At 45.1% G+C, this 15,816-nt stretch overlaps 1 protein-coding gene across 2 annotated transcripts in view; it reads left to right on the forward strand.

The window, feature by feature from the left end:
- Nucleotides 1–10,833, forward strand: part of TCF15 (transcription factor 15) — a 28,081-nt gene extending 17,248 nt beyond the window's left edge. For both annotated transcript variants that reach the window (XM_061630211.1, XM_061630212.1), the window contains exon 2: nucleotides 10,279–10,833. In XM_061630211.1, the coding sequence (XP_061486195.1) occupies nucleotides 10,279–10,322 (44 nt within the window). In that variant the 3' untranslated portion in view covers nucleotides 10,323–10,833. The remainder of the gene's footprint in view (nucleotides 1–10,278) is intronic.
- The last annotated feature ends 4,983 nt before the right edge of the window (nucleotides 10,834–15,816 follow it).

The following is a 15,816-nucleotide window of genomic DNA, read 5'->3' on the forward strand; positions in this document are numbered from 1 at the left end:
ATGCAATTTGGAAACTATACTTCTGTTAAAGCAGCCTAAAATAGCATTTGCCTTTTTTTGCAGCTACATCACACTGTTGGCTCATATTCAGCTTGCAATCAACATCAGTCCCAAAATCCTTCTCGCATGTCGTATTGCTGAGCCAAGTATCCCCCATCTTATAACTGTGGATTTGGTTTCTTTTTCCTAGGTGTAGAAATTTGCACTTATCCCTGTTAAATTTCATTCTATTGTTTCCAGCCCATAGCTCCAGCCTATCAAGATCCCTTTGAATTTTGTTTCTGTCTTCCAATGTACTAGCTGTCCCTGCCAGTTTTGTATCATCTGCAGATCTGATAAGCATTCCCTACACTTCCTCATCCAAGTCATTAATAAAAATGTTGAAGCGCACTGGGCCCAGGACCAAGCCCTGTGGTATCCCGCTCATTACCTCCCCCCAATTTGAAAATGAACCATTGATAAGCACTCTTTGAGTATGATTCTGTAGCCAACCGTGGATCCACCTGGTAGTTGTTCCTCATCTAGTACACATTTAGCTAGCTTGCTAATCAGAATATCATGGGACATTTTGTCAAAAGCTTTGCTGAAGTCGAGATATATTATATCCACAGCATTCCCACAGTCTACAGGGAAGTTAGTAATCACTGCATTGTTTTCAAGGTGCTTACAAATTGACTGCTTTATAATCTGCTCTAGAATTTTCCCAGGGATTGATGTCAGCAGGGCTGGTGTCAAAGGGTGGCCAGGTCGGGCCCTGGCTGAAGGCCCCTGGGGCCACAGGGGCCCCTGAGAGGGCCCTCAATAGAGTGGGGGAGGGGTAGCGCTCCCCTTCCATGATCTGCGCTGGGATGGAGCTTCCAAGCTGCCCGTCCGTTCGCTCGCTCCACTTACCTGTCTCTCCTGTCTTTTACAGCTGTGCATGCTGCTCACACAGGGCTGCCATTAATGCATGCCATCAACCAAGATGGCAACAGAGGCTTCAGCCCCTTAGGGAAACCTCAGCTGTCATCTTGGTTAATGGGAGCCCTGGGCATGCAGTGTGCGCAGCTGCAAAAGACAGGAGAGGCAGGTAGGTGGGGTGTGTGTGCATGTGTGTGTGCACACCAGGGCCCAGCGCAGGCTGGTGCCCAAGGGCCCTGGCATGCCTGGAGCCAGCCCTGGATGTCAGGCTGACTGGTCTGTAGTTCCCAAGTTCTTCCTTTTTGCCCTTTATGAAGACAAGGAAAACATTAGCTCTCCTCCAATCATCCGGCACTTCACCTACCCTCCACAATTTCACAAAGATACTAGACAGCAGTTCCAAGAGTTCTTCAACCAGTTCTTTCAGTACTCTAGGATGCAGTTTATCAGGCCTTGGAGATTTGAACTCGTTCAAAGTGATTAGGTATTCCCTAACTGTTTGTCTATCAACCTCAAACTGCAATGCTGCCCCTTCAACTTCACATTTCTCAGGAGGATCATAGACCCTCTTTTGGGAGAAGACTGAGCCAAAGTAGGAATTGAATATAAAGCAGCCTTTGCCATCCAGGTGCCCTCCAGATGTTGTTGGACTAAAACTCCCATCAGCCCCAGCTGGTATGGTCAATGATCAGGAATGATGGGAGTTGTAATATAAAGCAACTTCACATGTTATTGAAAGGAGGGGGAAATGTTGGGATAGTGGCAGACTCACAGCTGTGTGAACATCTGTGGAATCGTCCCTTAAACCATGGTAGTTTTAACTTCCAAAAATGGAGGACTTGGGATAAGAGGTAGGGAGCCCAGAATATGTTTGTGTTTTGCTTTGTTTTTAAAAAGTGGCTGGATTGAAAAGTTTGCTTTTTAAAAAAAAATTACTGGGAAGGAGTGTGACCTTTTTGATTTCAAAAGTGATTGGAGCAGAAATTTCATCCAGGGCTCACCATGGGAGCTGGCTGTGATTCCTGACTGCTCCGCGGCTTCCGGTGTTTCCCCAGCTGGTGATGACATCATGACCTTTGCTATGGCAACCTTCTGTGAGGCCATAAGCAAAACGGCAGCCTGGAGGGAGAGGCAGGAAGGCCTACGCTGGGAGCCTCATGCCCTGTCCGCTCAAATGGCAATTTCGTTTGGTCCCTTAAGATCTGGGTGCATCCCGTCCAGCATGTCACTGGTGAAAATAAGAATACGCTTGGAATGCCCTTTATCGCACCAAGGATCACGACCCTCCCCCAGTGCACACCGTTAAACGGGGGAGAGACCATAGTTCAGTGGGCAGCACATGTGCTTTGCATGCAGAAGGTCCCCGGTTCAGTCCCCAATGGCATCTCCAGGTAGGGCTCTGCTGCCACTCAGAGCAGACAGTGCTGTGGGTTTTTTTGCTTCCAAAAGCCTCTGCTTCCATGGTTTGAAAAACAAGGTCTTTGTTTTATGTCTATGCTTGGAAACTAGGGACAGAAAAATCCATCAATTTTCCCCCCCAACCTTAAATTCATCTCTCCACATTTCTGCAAGCACTTGGCGATGTTTTTTAAAACAACGTGCTCATGAAAACTCATAACGCTTTCTGTGCAGATTTCTCCTAATAAAAACATTTTTATATGGCATTTTGACTAGGGCATAGCCCCCCTCCCCCTGACCTGGGCTCAGATCAGGCTGACATGAGTCCACACCTATCCCACAACTTGGGATTTAATTTCTTGGGGCAGAAGGCAGAGAGCAGCAACCTGAAGAATGAGAACTCGGGCAAGTCACAGAGTGTCCACTTACACATCACCAAAAAAGAGGGCACCAATTTACATTAATGCTACATATGCTGATAGGCAAAAAAACTTGCCGTTTAAGAACGTACCTATAGCCAAGAGATGTTGCTATCAAACTTTAAAAAGCCGGGAAATTGGGCAGCTATAGTGAATGCACCAGGGGAGCAGGAGACCTGACCTCCTGTCTGAGATATTGTACTGCCCTACAAATTGGTCAAAATGCAAACACAATTTGGGTTGGTCTTTCACAGTCCAATCCACTTGCTGTGTAGCCTGGAAGAATTTGGTAACATGTGCCTCTGAGCATATGGTGAGTGGTGGCAACACCTGCCATCTGCAAAAATGGAGAATTATATTTTTGTATGTTGGTTGGTGTTCTTCTTACTTTGCTTCTTTCCTGTGTTACTAATGTTTCTACAGAGAATCTAAACTAGAAAATTTTATTTCCCTCATTATTCATCCTACAAATCTGTGTCAAATTTATTTTTATTAATTTCAAAGCCTTTTTAGTGGTCAGTGTCATGTGATGGTGAAGACAGCCTTTTGTGTTTCAAATTGGAGGTTATGTTCTATTTCTATCTTGGGTGCATTAACAGTGGAATTTGGACCTGCAGTTTGATGAAAAATCAGACTGATTCCAATATGTTGCTACTTCAGCAATGACTCTAGCTGTTGGGAAAAAAGAGGATGCATGTTTTCAGCCTGCTATGTTTAAACCACTTCATTTAAGGCAAGGTGGGCACATAGAACACACCTAGAATTTTGCTAGAATATATTTCACCTCCCACTGTTCTATCTTGTGCAAATTGATACACTCCTGAGGTCCACTGGAGACTATTCTGCAGAAGTCAGTGCCCCATAGCTTTGGCTATGGGGCGGTATACAAATGTAATAAATAAATAAATAAATAATTCCACAATTATGTTTGGAGTTTTTTTAGTATAAATTTTGCAAAGTGTTGCTGAACTTCACATCTTCACAGAAACAAAAGGAAATGATTTCCTATAGGAAACTTCACTAAAATTGCAAAATAAATCAGACATATTTAAAGTGACCATCTGAACTATATCAACTGTCTTAATAATGTTGCTTCCTCCCTGCTAAAACAAGATCAGCACAGCACGTGTCTTTCTATTATTTGGGCTGATTGCAGGTGTTGTCACCACTCACCATATGCTCAGAGGCACATTACCAAAATTCTTCCAAGCTACACAGGAAGTGGATTGGACTGTGAAAATTGTGTTTGCATTTTTACAAATTTGTAGGGCAGTCCAATATCTCAGAGAGGAGGTCAGGTCTCCTGGTACCCTGGTGCATTCACTATAGCTGCGCAATTCTCCTGCTTTTTAAAGTTTGATAGAAACATCTCTTGGCTATAGGTATGTTCTTAAACGGAAAGGTTTTTTGCCTATTAGTGAATTTCTCTGCTTTTTAATCCGGGAGGTAAGAAATGGGATCCTGTGCAAGTTTGCTGAGAGTGGATCGATCATTTGCATGCTTATTGAGTTCAATGGGATTTACTCCCCTGCAATCATGCTTAGGATAAGTGAAACTGACCACAGGGGATGGGGAGGGGGGGAGGAGGAAGAGGAGGAGGGAGGGGAGGAAAGGCAGATGGGAGGACTGGGATGGGAGCAGGCAGGAGGAGGAGGGGAGGAGAAGGACAGGTTTGATCATTTGCATGTTTATTGAATTCAGTGCGATTTACTCCCGTGCAACCATGCTTAGGATAGGTAAAACTGACCGGGGGGAGGGATGGAGTGGGCAGGAGAGGAGGAAGAAGGGAGAGGGGGGAGGAGGAAGGGAGAGGAAAGGGGAAGGAGGGGGAAAACAGGTCCAGCAATCATTGGGAGTTATAAGGGGATGGAAAGGAAGCAGGACCCCAAATGTTTTGAGTCCCTGTGTGTATGCATTTACGTGCACATGCACCAAAGTGAAGATGTACTCAGCCAGGATTGGCAAATGACCAGAAAAAAACACCAGCATGGCCTGCTCCCATGTCTTGCCCCATGGGGAGGGGCAAGGTGGTCCCTGCAAAGATCACAGTGTAAACACACAGATGGAGCCAATCTGGTACTCCTGCCAGTGCATTTGCACTGTGCCAACCTCACCACCATCTTCCCCCTTCCCCCTTTACCTCCTGGTAAGCAGCACCACCACAAATGACCAGAGATCAGATGAGTCGCAGTGGTCCACCATGCCATCAGTTACTGGGCGGATCTAGAATCATTGCTTGAACTCGTGTACATGCTGGTAACTGTGCGTGTGTGTGTGTGGGAATGGACCTGTCTCACAGCAAGATGGTGGGCTACAATTGCAAACTTCCCACCCTCAGAGAAATCTCATCCCATTGATTTGTCTTAGCAGATCCAGAGGATTCTGAGACATGGCTGTTGTTAGAGGTAGCCCAGGGGGTCTGAGCCCTGGGTCTTTTACCCCAGGCCTCATATCTCCTGCCCTTTTGAAACTTAAGAAAGCATTATTTTTAATAACAGGGCAGCTGAGGGCTCTGCAAAGTGCCCCCTTAGTTTGCTCAGAGGTATCTTATACCTAAAAATTAACCTATACAAATGTGTATCCTCAGCCTGTACCTTGCCTGAGTCCTTTAAGTACCTAGCAATTGGGAATGGGGAAGAAATTCCACTCAGTTTGCATTTAAAAGTGAACCCACTTGATTTGCTCTTTCCAAAACAATATGAGAACAAAAACACAGCCATCCTTTGAAATTTGCACTTCTCTGAATTTTGCAGCGCAGTTCTTGCGCCAACTAATGGGTACAAAAATACATACAGTAGGGCAAAGACAATAATGCTGGGAAAAACAGAAGAGAGTAGAAAAAGAGGAAGGCCAAACAAGAGATGGATTGATTCCATAAAGGAAGCCACAGACCTGAACGTACAAGATCTGAACAGGGTGGTTCATGACAGATGCTCTTGGAGGTCACTGATTCATAGGGGTGCCATAAGTCGAAATCGACTTGAAGGCATATAACAACAACAACAAGGGCAAAGTGTGCACAAAATATTTAAAAATATACAAAGATGCATGATGTTGTTGTTATGTGACTTCAAGTCGACTACAACTTATGGCGACCCTATGAATCAGTGGCCTCCAAGAGGATCTGTCGTGAACCACCCTGTTCAGATCTTGTAAGGTCAGGTCTGTGGCTTCCTATATGGAATCAATCCATCTCTTCTTTGGCCTTTCTCTTTTTCTACCCCCTTATGTTTTTCCCAGCATTATTGTCTTTGCTAGGGAATCATGTCTTCTCATTATGTGTCCAAAGTTTGATAACCTCAGTTTCATCATTTTAACTTCTAATGATAGTTCTGGTTTGATTTGTTCTAACACTCAGTTATTTGTCTTTTTTGCAGTCCATGGTATGCGCAAAGCTCTCGTCCAACGTCACATTTCAAATGAGTTGATTTTTCTCTTATCTGCTTTTTTCACTGTCCAACTTTCACATCCATACATAGAGATTGGGAATACCATGGTCTGAATGATCCTGACTTTAGTGTTCAGTGATACATCTTTGCATTTGAGGACGTTTTCTAGTTCTCTCATAGCTGCCCTCCCCAGTCCTAGCCTTCTTCTGATTTCTTGACTATTGTCTCCATTTTGGTTAATGATTGTGCCAAGGTATTGATAAAACTTGACAAGTTCAATGTCCTCATTGTCAGGCACAATTGCTTGCCACAATGAGCACATTATTTATTTATTTGTTTGATTTATATCCCGCCCTTCCTCCTAGCAGGAGCCCAGGGCAGCAAACGAAAACACCAAAAAACACTTTAAAACATCATAAAAACAGACTTTAAAATACATTAAAACAAAACATCTTTAAAAACATTTTTTTAAAAAAAGCTTTCAAGACATCTTTTTTAAAAAAGGTTAAAAACATACTGATATAAAAAGAAAGGTTTAAAAACATATTAAAAAGCAATTCCAACACAGACGCAGACATTAGGCAAAATTGCATGCAAACGTGTGTATTGGGAGAAAGTCGTACTAAAATGCTGATGAATTTTCATGAGAATTTTTTTTAAAAACCTCAATCTGCTGCGGAAATGTATAGAACAGAACTTGAGATTGCAAAAATGAGAAGTTGAGAGGGGCCGAAATGGGCCAGTTCGCTCATTTCTATCCAGAGGGCCACAGGCTCACTACTTCTGCAATAGATAATGCTGACTTAGATGGACTCCGACCTGGTACAAGGAACACAGCTTCCTATGAAACTCTTGGTCTGCTTCTGAAGAATCCCAAGGTCCCTAGAGCACCATTTAGTGTGGCGACACCTACCCTTTGGAATTCCCTCCCCTTAAATATTAGGCAGGCGCCATCTCTGTTATCTTTTCAGCACCTACTAAAGACCTTCCTCTTTCAAGAACCCTTTTAAGTAGAGACCTTATCCCAATCTACATCTGTGTTGGAATTGCTTTTCAATATATTTTTAAACCTTCTTTTTAATGTTTTTAAAGCTTTTTCAAAAATGTTTTGTTGTTGTTATGTGCCTTCAAGTCAATTACGCCTTATGGCGACCCTCTAAATCAGTGACCTTCAGTAGCATCTGTTATAAACCACCTTGTTCAGATCTTGTAAGTTCGGGTGTTTTTAATGGTTGTTTTATTTTAATATATTTTGAAGTCTGTTTTTATGATGTTTTAAAGAGTTTTTAGTGCTTTTGTTTGCCGCCCTGGGCTCCTACTGGGAGAAAGGGGGGATATAAATCAAATAAATAAATCAACTATCAGCTTTTGATGGGTGTTTTTCATCAAGGAAATGGTGCTAGAAATATATTCAGAGCATATATGAATAGATATAGGGGATGCATGCAGACTTTATCTTGCAAGTGGGATTCTGCTGCATGCTGCCCAATTCAGGTTACGCAGTTAAAGTGATTTGGTCCTCTTGCACAACAAACCTACTCCCCGCCCCCAAATTGGACGTTTTTGCGGTAAGTAGAGTGATGGGGAAAAGCACTGGAAAGTGGGAGATAACAATTGCTTGACACGATGGCCCCATCTGTGCTATACATTTAAAGCAGTATTGTACCGCTTTAAACAGCCATGGCTTTCCCCAAAGAATCCTGGGAATTGTAGTTCGTGAAGGGTCCTGAGAGAAAACCTCTATTCCCCTCATAGAGCTACAATTCCCAAAGTGGTTTAACAATCAATCCCACTTCCTAGGGGACTCAAGAAGAGAATTGTGAGGCCAATATCATCTAATCTCCCTGCAAACAAATCCGAACGAATTCACAATAAGCAGGTGATCTGGAAGCTTCCTGCCCCCCCCCATGCAGCACTCTCCTACCCGTTCTGTGCCTCCCTGCCCCCATGGGTGCCACGCATAGCACAAACAAGCCATAATATGGCTTCTCATGCCATGTGAACCTGGATCGTTTCAATCAAAGAACGAGCCACAAGTGAGAAATAAGTGAAAAACAAACCTGGGCTTATTTTGGGTTACCTTTCTTGCTTGGTTTGAAATAAACCACAATCTGTGGCTTTGCACAAGACAACAAGCCATGCTGTGGTTTGCTTGTGCCACATGTGGCAGCCACGGAAGAGAACCCACATGGGGAGTGGGAAGCCTGTGCATGATCAAACCATCGTTTAAAACAAACAGTGGCTTAGTGTGGCATTGTAAAGTGCTGTCCAGTTCAAGTATGGTTGGAGGCCGTGTGCTGGAAACCGCAGGAGAGAGGAGATTGCTCTTGCGCTCAGGTCCTGCTTGTGGGCTTCCCATAAGGGGCATCTGGTTGACCACTGTGAGAATAGGATGCTGGATTAGATGGGCCACTGGCCTGATCCAGCAGCCAGGCTCTTCCTAGGTTCTTACAAGTTGCCGCCTTGTATGTTTAATTCAGAGCTTGGAAAAGTTACTTTTTTTGAACTACAACTCCCATCAGCCCCAGCCAGCATGGCGACTGGATTGGGCTGATGGGAGTTGTAGTTCAAAAAAGTAACTTTTCCAAGCTCTGGTTTAATTACTTGGTTGGCTGTTCTGGTTTTTTCCCTCTTTTGTTCATTCATTTTCCTCTCCCCTCCCCCCCCATCCTATCATCCTCTTTCTTGGCAAGTTTTTTTGTTTCATTTCCCCCCCCCTTTTTTTTAAAACAACATTAATCTTAAAATGCTAAAGTCTGTTGTAAGGTTTGTTCCTGCACTTTAGATAATCATGCTAGTGAATTACATGCATCTGCATATGTTAATTGTGCGTACTTTTGCACACACATTTTTCATCTCATCTCATTTCATTTATTTATTTATTATTTTATTTATATCCCACCCTTCCTCCCAGCAGGCGCCCAAGGCGGATTTCTTTAATAAAGAAGGAAGATGTTGTAGGGAAAGGAGGACCGCAGGACTGATCTGGATTAGGGGAGCCTGTAGCTGCTTCTAAACGTGATCTGTTGAGAGTGTACTGGTTAAAAACATATTTGACAACATAATATGCAATTTAGTACAATGTCTACATATTAGGGATGGGTGAGAATTTTGATTAAGTTTGCAATTCAAGCAGAATTTATCAAATTCCCAATTTCTGAAACAATATGAGAACCAAAACACAGTCATCCTTTGAAATTTGCATTTATTAGAATTTTGGGATGCAGTTTGCCAACTAAACAATATTTACAAAAATGCTTATATTAGGGAGTAGTGGGCATAAAAATGAATACGAGTGAAAATAACATTCTGAAAGGCATGAAATGATGAGAAATGGTTTGCAAAAAAGTGTAGCTTTGTCAAAACTGCTTACAAAAATGTGTTTATTTGGAGAAATTCACACTAAAACGGAGAATTTTCATGAGGATTTTTTAAAAAAAATTCACAGATCGCTGTAGAAATGTAGAGAACTGAATTTAACACTGGAAAAATGAGAAACGGTGAGAAGTGAAACAGAGATCTTTCCACCCCTACTACATAGACATAGCGTAACGCAGGATGGGGAACCTCAGGCCTGGGGGCCAAATGTGGCCCTCCAGGCCTCTCTGCCTGGCCCTCAGGATTCTTCCCTGACCACACACCGTTCCCCAAGCCTCATCCCTCACTCGCCCTGTTTTCACTCAGCCAAAATGGCAGTGCCTTTGGCTTGCCTGGATGGAAGATAGAGGGGAATGTGTGAATAGGAAGAAACGAACCTCCTGTACAAGTGCAGAATGCACATATATTGCTCTGCCCTCTTTTGCCTCTGGCCCTGCCCACCACTGGTATGTGGCCCCTGCAAGGTTGCCCAAAGAGGAATGTGGCCCTCAGGCTGCAAAAGGTGGCCCCATCCTTGCCATAGTGACTAAGAGACTGAGGTGCAAATTGGGAAGCCTTCCCAACTTCTAAGCTAGCGAACTCACCCAGTGAGTAGGAGACTTCAGGCAAGCCACCCCGATAACATGGGTACATCCCCCCCACTCCCACACATCTGCAATATCCGCATAATAATACTGACCTACTTTAGAGGGTTGTTGTAATGACTACAAGATAATGAAGGTGAAACGAGAGCCTTGGGCTGTGTGACAGGCTGATCGGGCACTGTTTTCAATACTTCCTCTCCTTCCTTTTAGGGCAGCCGGCGGGAGCTTGGTGGGGGGCACTGCTTGAAGGCTAGAGGGGTGAACCACCTCAAGGTGCTACGAAGGTGAGCTGTGGCTGAGACGACTGTCGGTCCAAGAAGCCAAGCCAAGGTGGGATTCATGCCTCGGACGGCTCGAGTTTGAATGTCCTGACTGGGGCAGGGGGGTGGGGGTGATGGAAACCAGGGGTGCTTGGTGCTTATGGGGAGAAAGCTCCAATATGAAGGGAAGCCTCGCGCTGTGGACTCTGAGGAGACAGGACAGGGTGGGAACAGCCCCCTGAATCGAACTATGGTGCAACAAGGAATTGTGGTTGCAAAGGAGAGATGAGACAAGCCATTCCTTGGGCATCTGCCCGGACTCCGGGGGGGAGAGGGCACGAGAACTGAGCATTCCTGGAGGAGGCAAGGGTGCCTGTGCTGTGGGCAAGATCTAGAGCCTGCTAACTAAAGGACAATGTTGAAACAGAGCTTTATCAAAATTATTGCTGGTCTGTGTGATCACTGTTGGTAATTAATATTATTATTATTATTGTTTCCGTATTCAGCCGGCTTGAAAATAAAGTTATTTTTCTCATCCTTGTGTGACTTTCTATTTATTGCTTCCCTAAGCCTTTTTCTATTCTCATGGGCCCTCCCCAATAGCAGAAAGTCCCTCTGTCCCCATCTCGCAGTGGGCGCAGAGGCCAGGAGAGCAAACGTGGACAGACTCTGTGGATAGTACAGCTAGCAAATCGGCTTTGGATGGGAACTCACTGAGAGGTGACTTTTTGCATGCAAGTAAATGCTCTGCCCCTGAGCTAGGGCCCTCCTTGCTCCATCCACTTTGCCTCTGGACCATCCCACCACCACTGCCATGGTGGTGACCCCAGCAAGGTTGCCCATGAGATAATATGGCCTTCAGACAAACGAAGGTTCTTCACCCCTGCCCAACCCTATGTCTGTCCACCCCAGACTGACCTGAACAATGCACACAGGTGCCATCTGCACTATGCATTTAAAACAATATCATACCACTTTAAAGAGTCGTGGCTTCTCCCAAAGAATCCTGGGAAGTGGAGCTGGTGAAGGGTGCTGAGAGGAGACCTCCTATTCCCCTCCCAAAGCTACAATTCCCAGAGTCCCTTGGGAAGAGGGATTGACTGTTAAACCACTGTGAGAACTGTAGCTCTGTGAGGGGAATAGGAGTCTCCCAACAACTCTCAGCACCCCGTACAAACGAAAGTTCCCAGGATTCTTTGAGGGAAGCAAGAAGAGTTTAAAGGGATATCCTGCTGCTTTAAATGCATCATGCAGAGACAAGATGCATCTGAATACCAGTCACTGGGGAACGACAGCAGGCAAGGCTTTTACACTCGCGTCCTGTTTCTCTTGGGCCAGACACATTCCTCGAACTCTAACCATGCCTCTTGCTCTTCTGGATGGAGGATTATAGGGTGTACAGGGGAGGGGGTGGCTGCGTGCAGAAGCCTCTGGCTTTTACCATGTAAAGGTGATAGGCCCACCTGTTTTATTTATCTATTTATTTAGCGTATTTATATAGCCGAAGCTCTCTGGGCGGTTTACAATACCTAAAAACATTAAAAACAAATATACAAATTTAAAAACACATCTTTTAAAAACAATTTAAAACACAATTTAAAACACGTTACAAGGGCAAATGAGGCAAGATCAAATGCACCTTCCCTGTATGGGGCTGCATAGACTACAGATGGGGAAGTGTGCGTTGGATTGCAGCCTCAGTCTGGTCCCAACCTTTGCCGAAGCACACTGATCACTCGGAGCTACCCATGGTCCAGAAAGCTTTGACCTGCCTTGCTGCTTTCTCCGTGGGATCTGGCATTGGACCAGAACACGACTGTTGTGTTGATAGCACAGACATAACAAAAAAGCTCATGCCATAGCACAAGGGTGTGTGTGGAATTTTCTGAGCATCCTTCTGAGGACCACGTGCAAGCTGTAGGTGAGACCAGAGGCACAAGTGGGTGGAGCAACAAATGCAAATTATACCTTTGTACAGTAGACTAGTTTTTACACTAACTCACTCACGCATTTGGCCCCTAAGACGGAGGCCCCCCACCCCTGTGCTTAATAAGTGTGCATTTGTTTGTTGATGATACTTATTGGGGGGGGGGAAGCCAAAATAATACCAACAAGTAAACCTTTGCAACAAGAAATCCCCACATTTGCAGGTGATGCCAGCACCAGGCTCAAATTAGAATGCTACCTTCCTTGGACTAGGGTGAAACAAAAAGCTTTTGGAGTCTATGGTGTAGGAAGGAGGCAGCCTGGTTATCAGGCCTGGGAAAGGTGGAGGGAGGTGAGGGTGACTCGGTGGCCCTGGATGACTCAGAGGCTATCAAGCCCAGCTGTGGAGGCAGGAAGCTCAGGATTCATTTCCTAAAAAACATGCACAATTCCCTTTTATAGACTGGAGGCTTCCAGAGCCTGGGTAAGGATCTTCCTTTTCCAGCCTCCTAAATAGGTCTTCACCAAAAGATCCAAAGAGGCTGTTTGAAGGCGCTCAGCCAGGGTGGTTCCAGAGGGTCAGGAATTGGCAACGGCAGTACTGCCCCAACAGCACCACTGCTCTCACTGTGCACAAAGGACCCAGAGAAGTCCCATACACCACATGAGGATTCTGACTCTTCCAGGTGAAGGGGGCACCAAAACCGCTATGCCCAAAAAGGCCCCCAAACTACAACTGCTGGTCAGAACGGGGTTAATTAGCTGGTGTGTCTGCATACTCGTTTTGCTTTGCTGCTGCTGCTATGTGAAGATTTGCTCAAAGACCCTTTTCTGGCATGGATTCTCTATGGCTTCTTTAAAGGCTGCCAACCAATTAAAGAATGCTAAGTTTACCTTTGCTTGCCTTTTTATTAAAATATTTATAACTCACCTTTCATCCAACTGATCTCAGGGCAGGGCACAAGAATACATTTAAGCAATCATTACATTAGTAAAACAAGTGACTGTGCAGAAAAACAAACATGAACAACAACACTCAAAGCACATTGCAAGGAAGGTCCACCCCATAGCTCAGTGGCAGAGCGTGTGCTTTGCACACAGCATGTCCCAGGTTCAATCCCTGGCATCTCCAGGTAGGGCTGGGAGAGACTCCTGCCTGAAACCCTAGGCAGCTGCTGCCAGTCAGTGTAGACAGTACTGAGCTGGATGGGCCAGTGATCTGATTCAATATAACTATTGATCCTGTATAACTACAATGCTATGTTCCTATGATTCTCCTGTTATTTCACAGCAGAGTTAACAATTCATAAATGCCTGAGTAAATCATGTTAGACTGCTCCTTGAAAGTTCGGACTAAAACTTGGAGCAGATTCCACTGCCCCACTGACATGGAGCCACCAGCCTCCACTGCTAAACTACATTGCAAATTGTCATCAAAATGGGTTTCTTGTATTGTGGCATGTTTAATTTTTAAGGGCCGTGATCTACCCATAAGCAAGAACTTTAAAGTTCCTTTCATTTTAACAGAAGATAATTACGTGCACGTGTCACTCCCCTGCTGAAATCAATGGGACTTCGAAGTGCTTGACTTTGTCTGGATTGCACTAGAAAAGATAATAATGCTGGGGAAAACAGAAGGGAGTAGAAAAAGAGGAAGGCCAAACAAGATATGGATTGATTCCGGAAGCCACACACCTGAGCTTACAAGATCTGAACAGGGTGGTTCATGACAGATGCTCTTGGAGGTTGCTGATTCCTTCATTCATTCATTATTTATTATATTATTTATATCCTGCCCTTCCTCCCAGCAAGAGCCCGGGGTCGCCATAAGTCGTAATCGACTTCAAGGCATATATTTATTTATTTATTTATTACATTTTTAGACCGCCCTATAGCAACAAGCTCTCAGGGCGGTGTACAACAGGGTAAAAACAGATTAAAATACATGTGGGTATGAGTACAGTACAATAGAAAACATTTTTAAAAACAAAATTAAGACAAAAGATTAAAATTAAAATAAATGAAAATTAAATTTATGATGCCTGGGCAAAGAGGTAGGTCTTTACCTGGCGCCAAAAAGATAACAAAGAAGGCGCCAGGCGTATCTCGTCAGGGAGGGCGTTCCATAATTCGGGGGCCACCACTGAGAAGGCCCTAGCTCTAGTTATTGCTCTCCGGGCCTCCCTATGCGTTGGAACCCGGAGAAGGGCCTTCGACGTCGAGCGCAGTGACCAGGTAGGTACATAGCGGGAGAGGCGTTCCGCCAGGTATTGCGGTCCGATGCCGTTAAGGGCTTTATAGGTAAGAACCAACACTTTAAATCTGGCCCAGAAACATATTGGTAGCCAGTGCTGCTGGGCCAGTACAGGTGTTATATGATCAGATTTTTTAGTCCAAGTAAGAACTCTGGCCGCAGCATTCTGCACCAGCTGAAGTTTCCGAACCGTCTTCAAAGGTAACCCCACGTAGAGTGCATTACAGTAGTCCAATCTAGAGGTCACCAGAGCATGGATAACTGTGGTGAGGTTCTCCCTGTCCAGATAGGGTCGTAGTTGGGCTACCAGCCGAAGCTGGTAGAACGCATTCCGTGCCACCGAGGCTACTTGAGCCTCCAGTGACAGGAGTGGATCTAATAAGACCCCCAAACTACGGACCTGCTCCTTTAGGGGGAGTGTAACCCCATCTAGGGCAGGTCGGACATCAGCCATCTGGGCAGAGAGCTCCCCCACCAACAGCATCTCAGTCTTGTCAGGATTGAGTCTCAGTTTATTAGCTCTCATCCAGTCCATTATCGCGGCTAGGCAGTGATTTAGTACATCAACAGCCTCACCTGAAGAAGATGAAAAGGAGAAGTAGAGCTGCGTATCATCAGCATATTGCTGGAAACGCACTCCAAATCTCCTAATGACCTCACCCAGCGGCTTCATATAGATATTAAAGAGCATGGGGGACAAAACTGAACCCTGCAGGACCCCATATTGGAGTACCCAGGGACTCGAGTAATGCTCCCCAAGCACCAGCTTCTGGAGACGATTCTCGAGGTAGGAGCACAGCCACTGCCAGGCAGTGCCTCCAACTCCCAAGTCTGCAAGCCGCTCCAGAAGGATACCATGGTCGATGGTATCAAAAGCCGCTGAGAGATCAAGGAGAACCAACAGAGTTACACTCCCTCTGTCTCTCTCCCGACAGAGGTCATCATACAGGGCAACCAAGGCTGTTTCTGTACCAAACCCCGGCCGAAAGCCCGATTGAAATGGATCCAGAAAATCAGTTTCATCCAATAGAGCCTGGAGCTGGTGAGCGACCACACGCTCTAAAACCTTGCCCAGGAATGGGACATTTGCCACCGGTCTATAGTTGTCAAGGTTTTCAGGGTCTAAGGAGGTTTTTTTTAGGAGCGGTCTCACCACTGCCTGTTTCAGGCAGAGTGGTACCGCTCCCTCTCGTAAAGAGGCATTGATCACCTCCTTGGCCCATCCGGCTGTTCCATTCCTGCTAGCTTTTATTAGCCACGAGGGGTAATCACAAACTGATGTGGAATTGTGGAGAACAGAAGTTAAGA

The sequence above is a fragment of the Rhineura floridana genome, chromosome 6 (assembly GCF_030035675.1).
Source record: "Rhineura floridana isolate rRhiFlo1 chromosome 6, rRhiFlo1.hap2, whole genome shotgun sequence".
Taxonomy (NCBI): domain Eukaryota; kingdom Metazoa; phylum Chordata; class Lepidosauria; order Squamata; family Rhineuridae; genus Rhineura; species Rhineura floridana.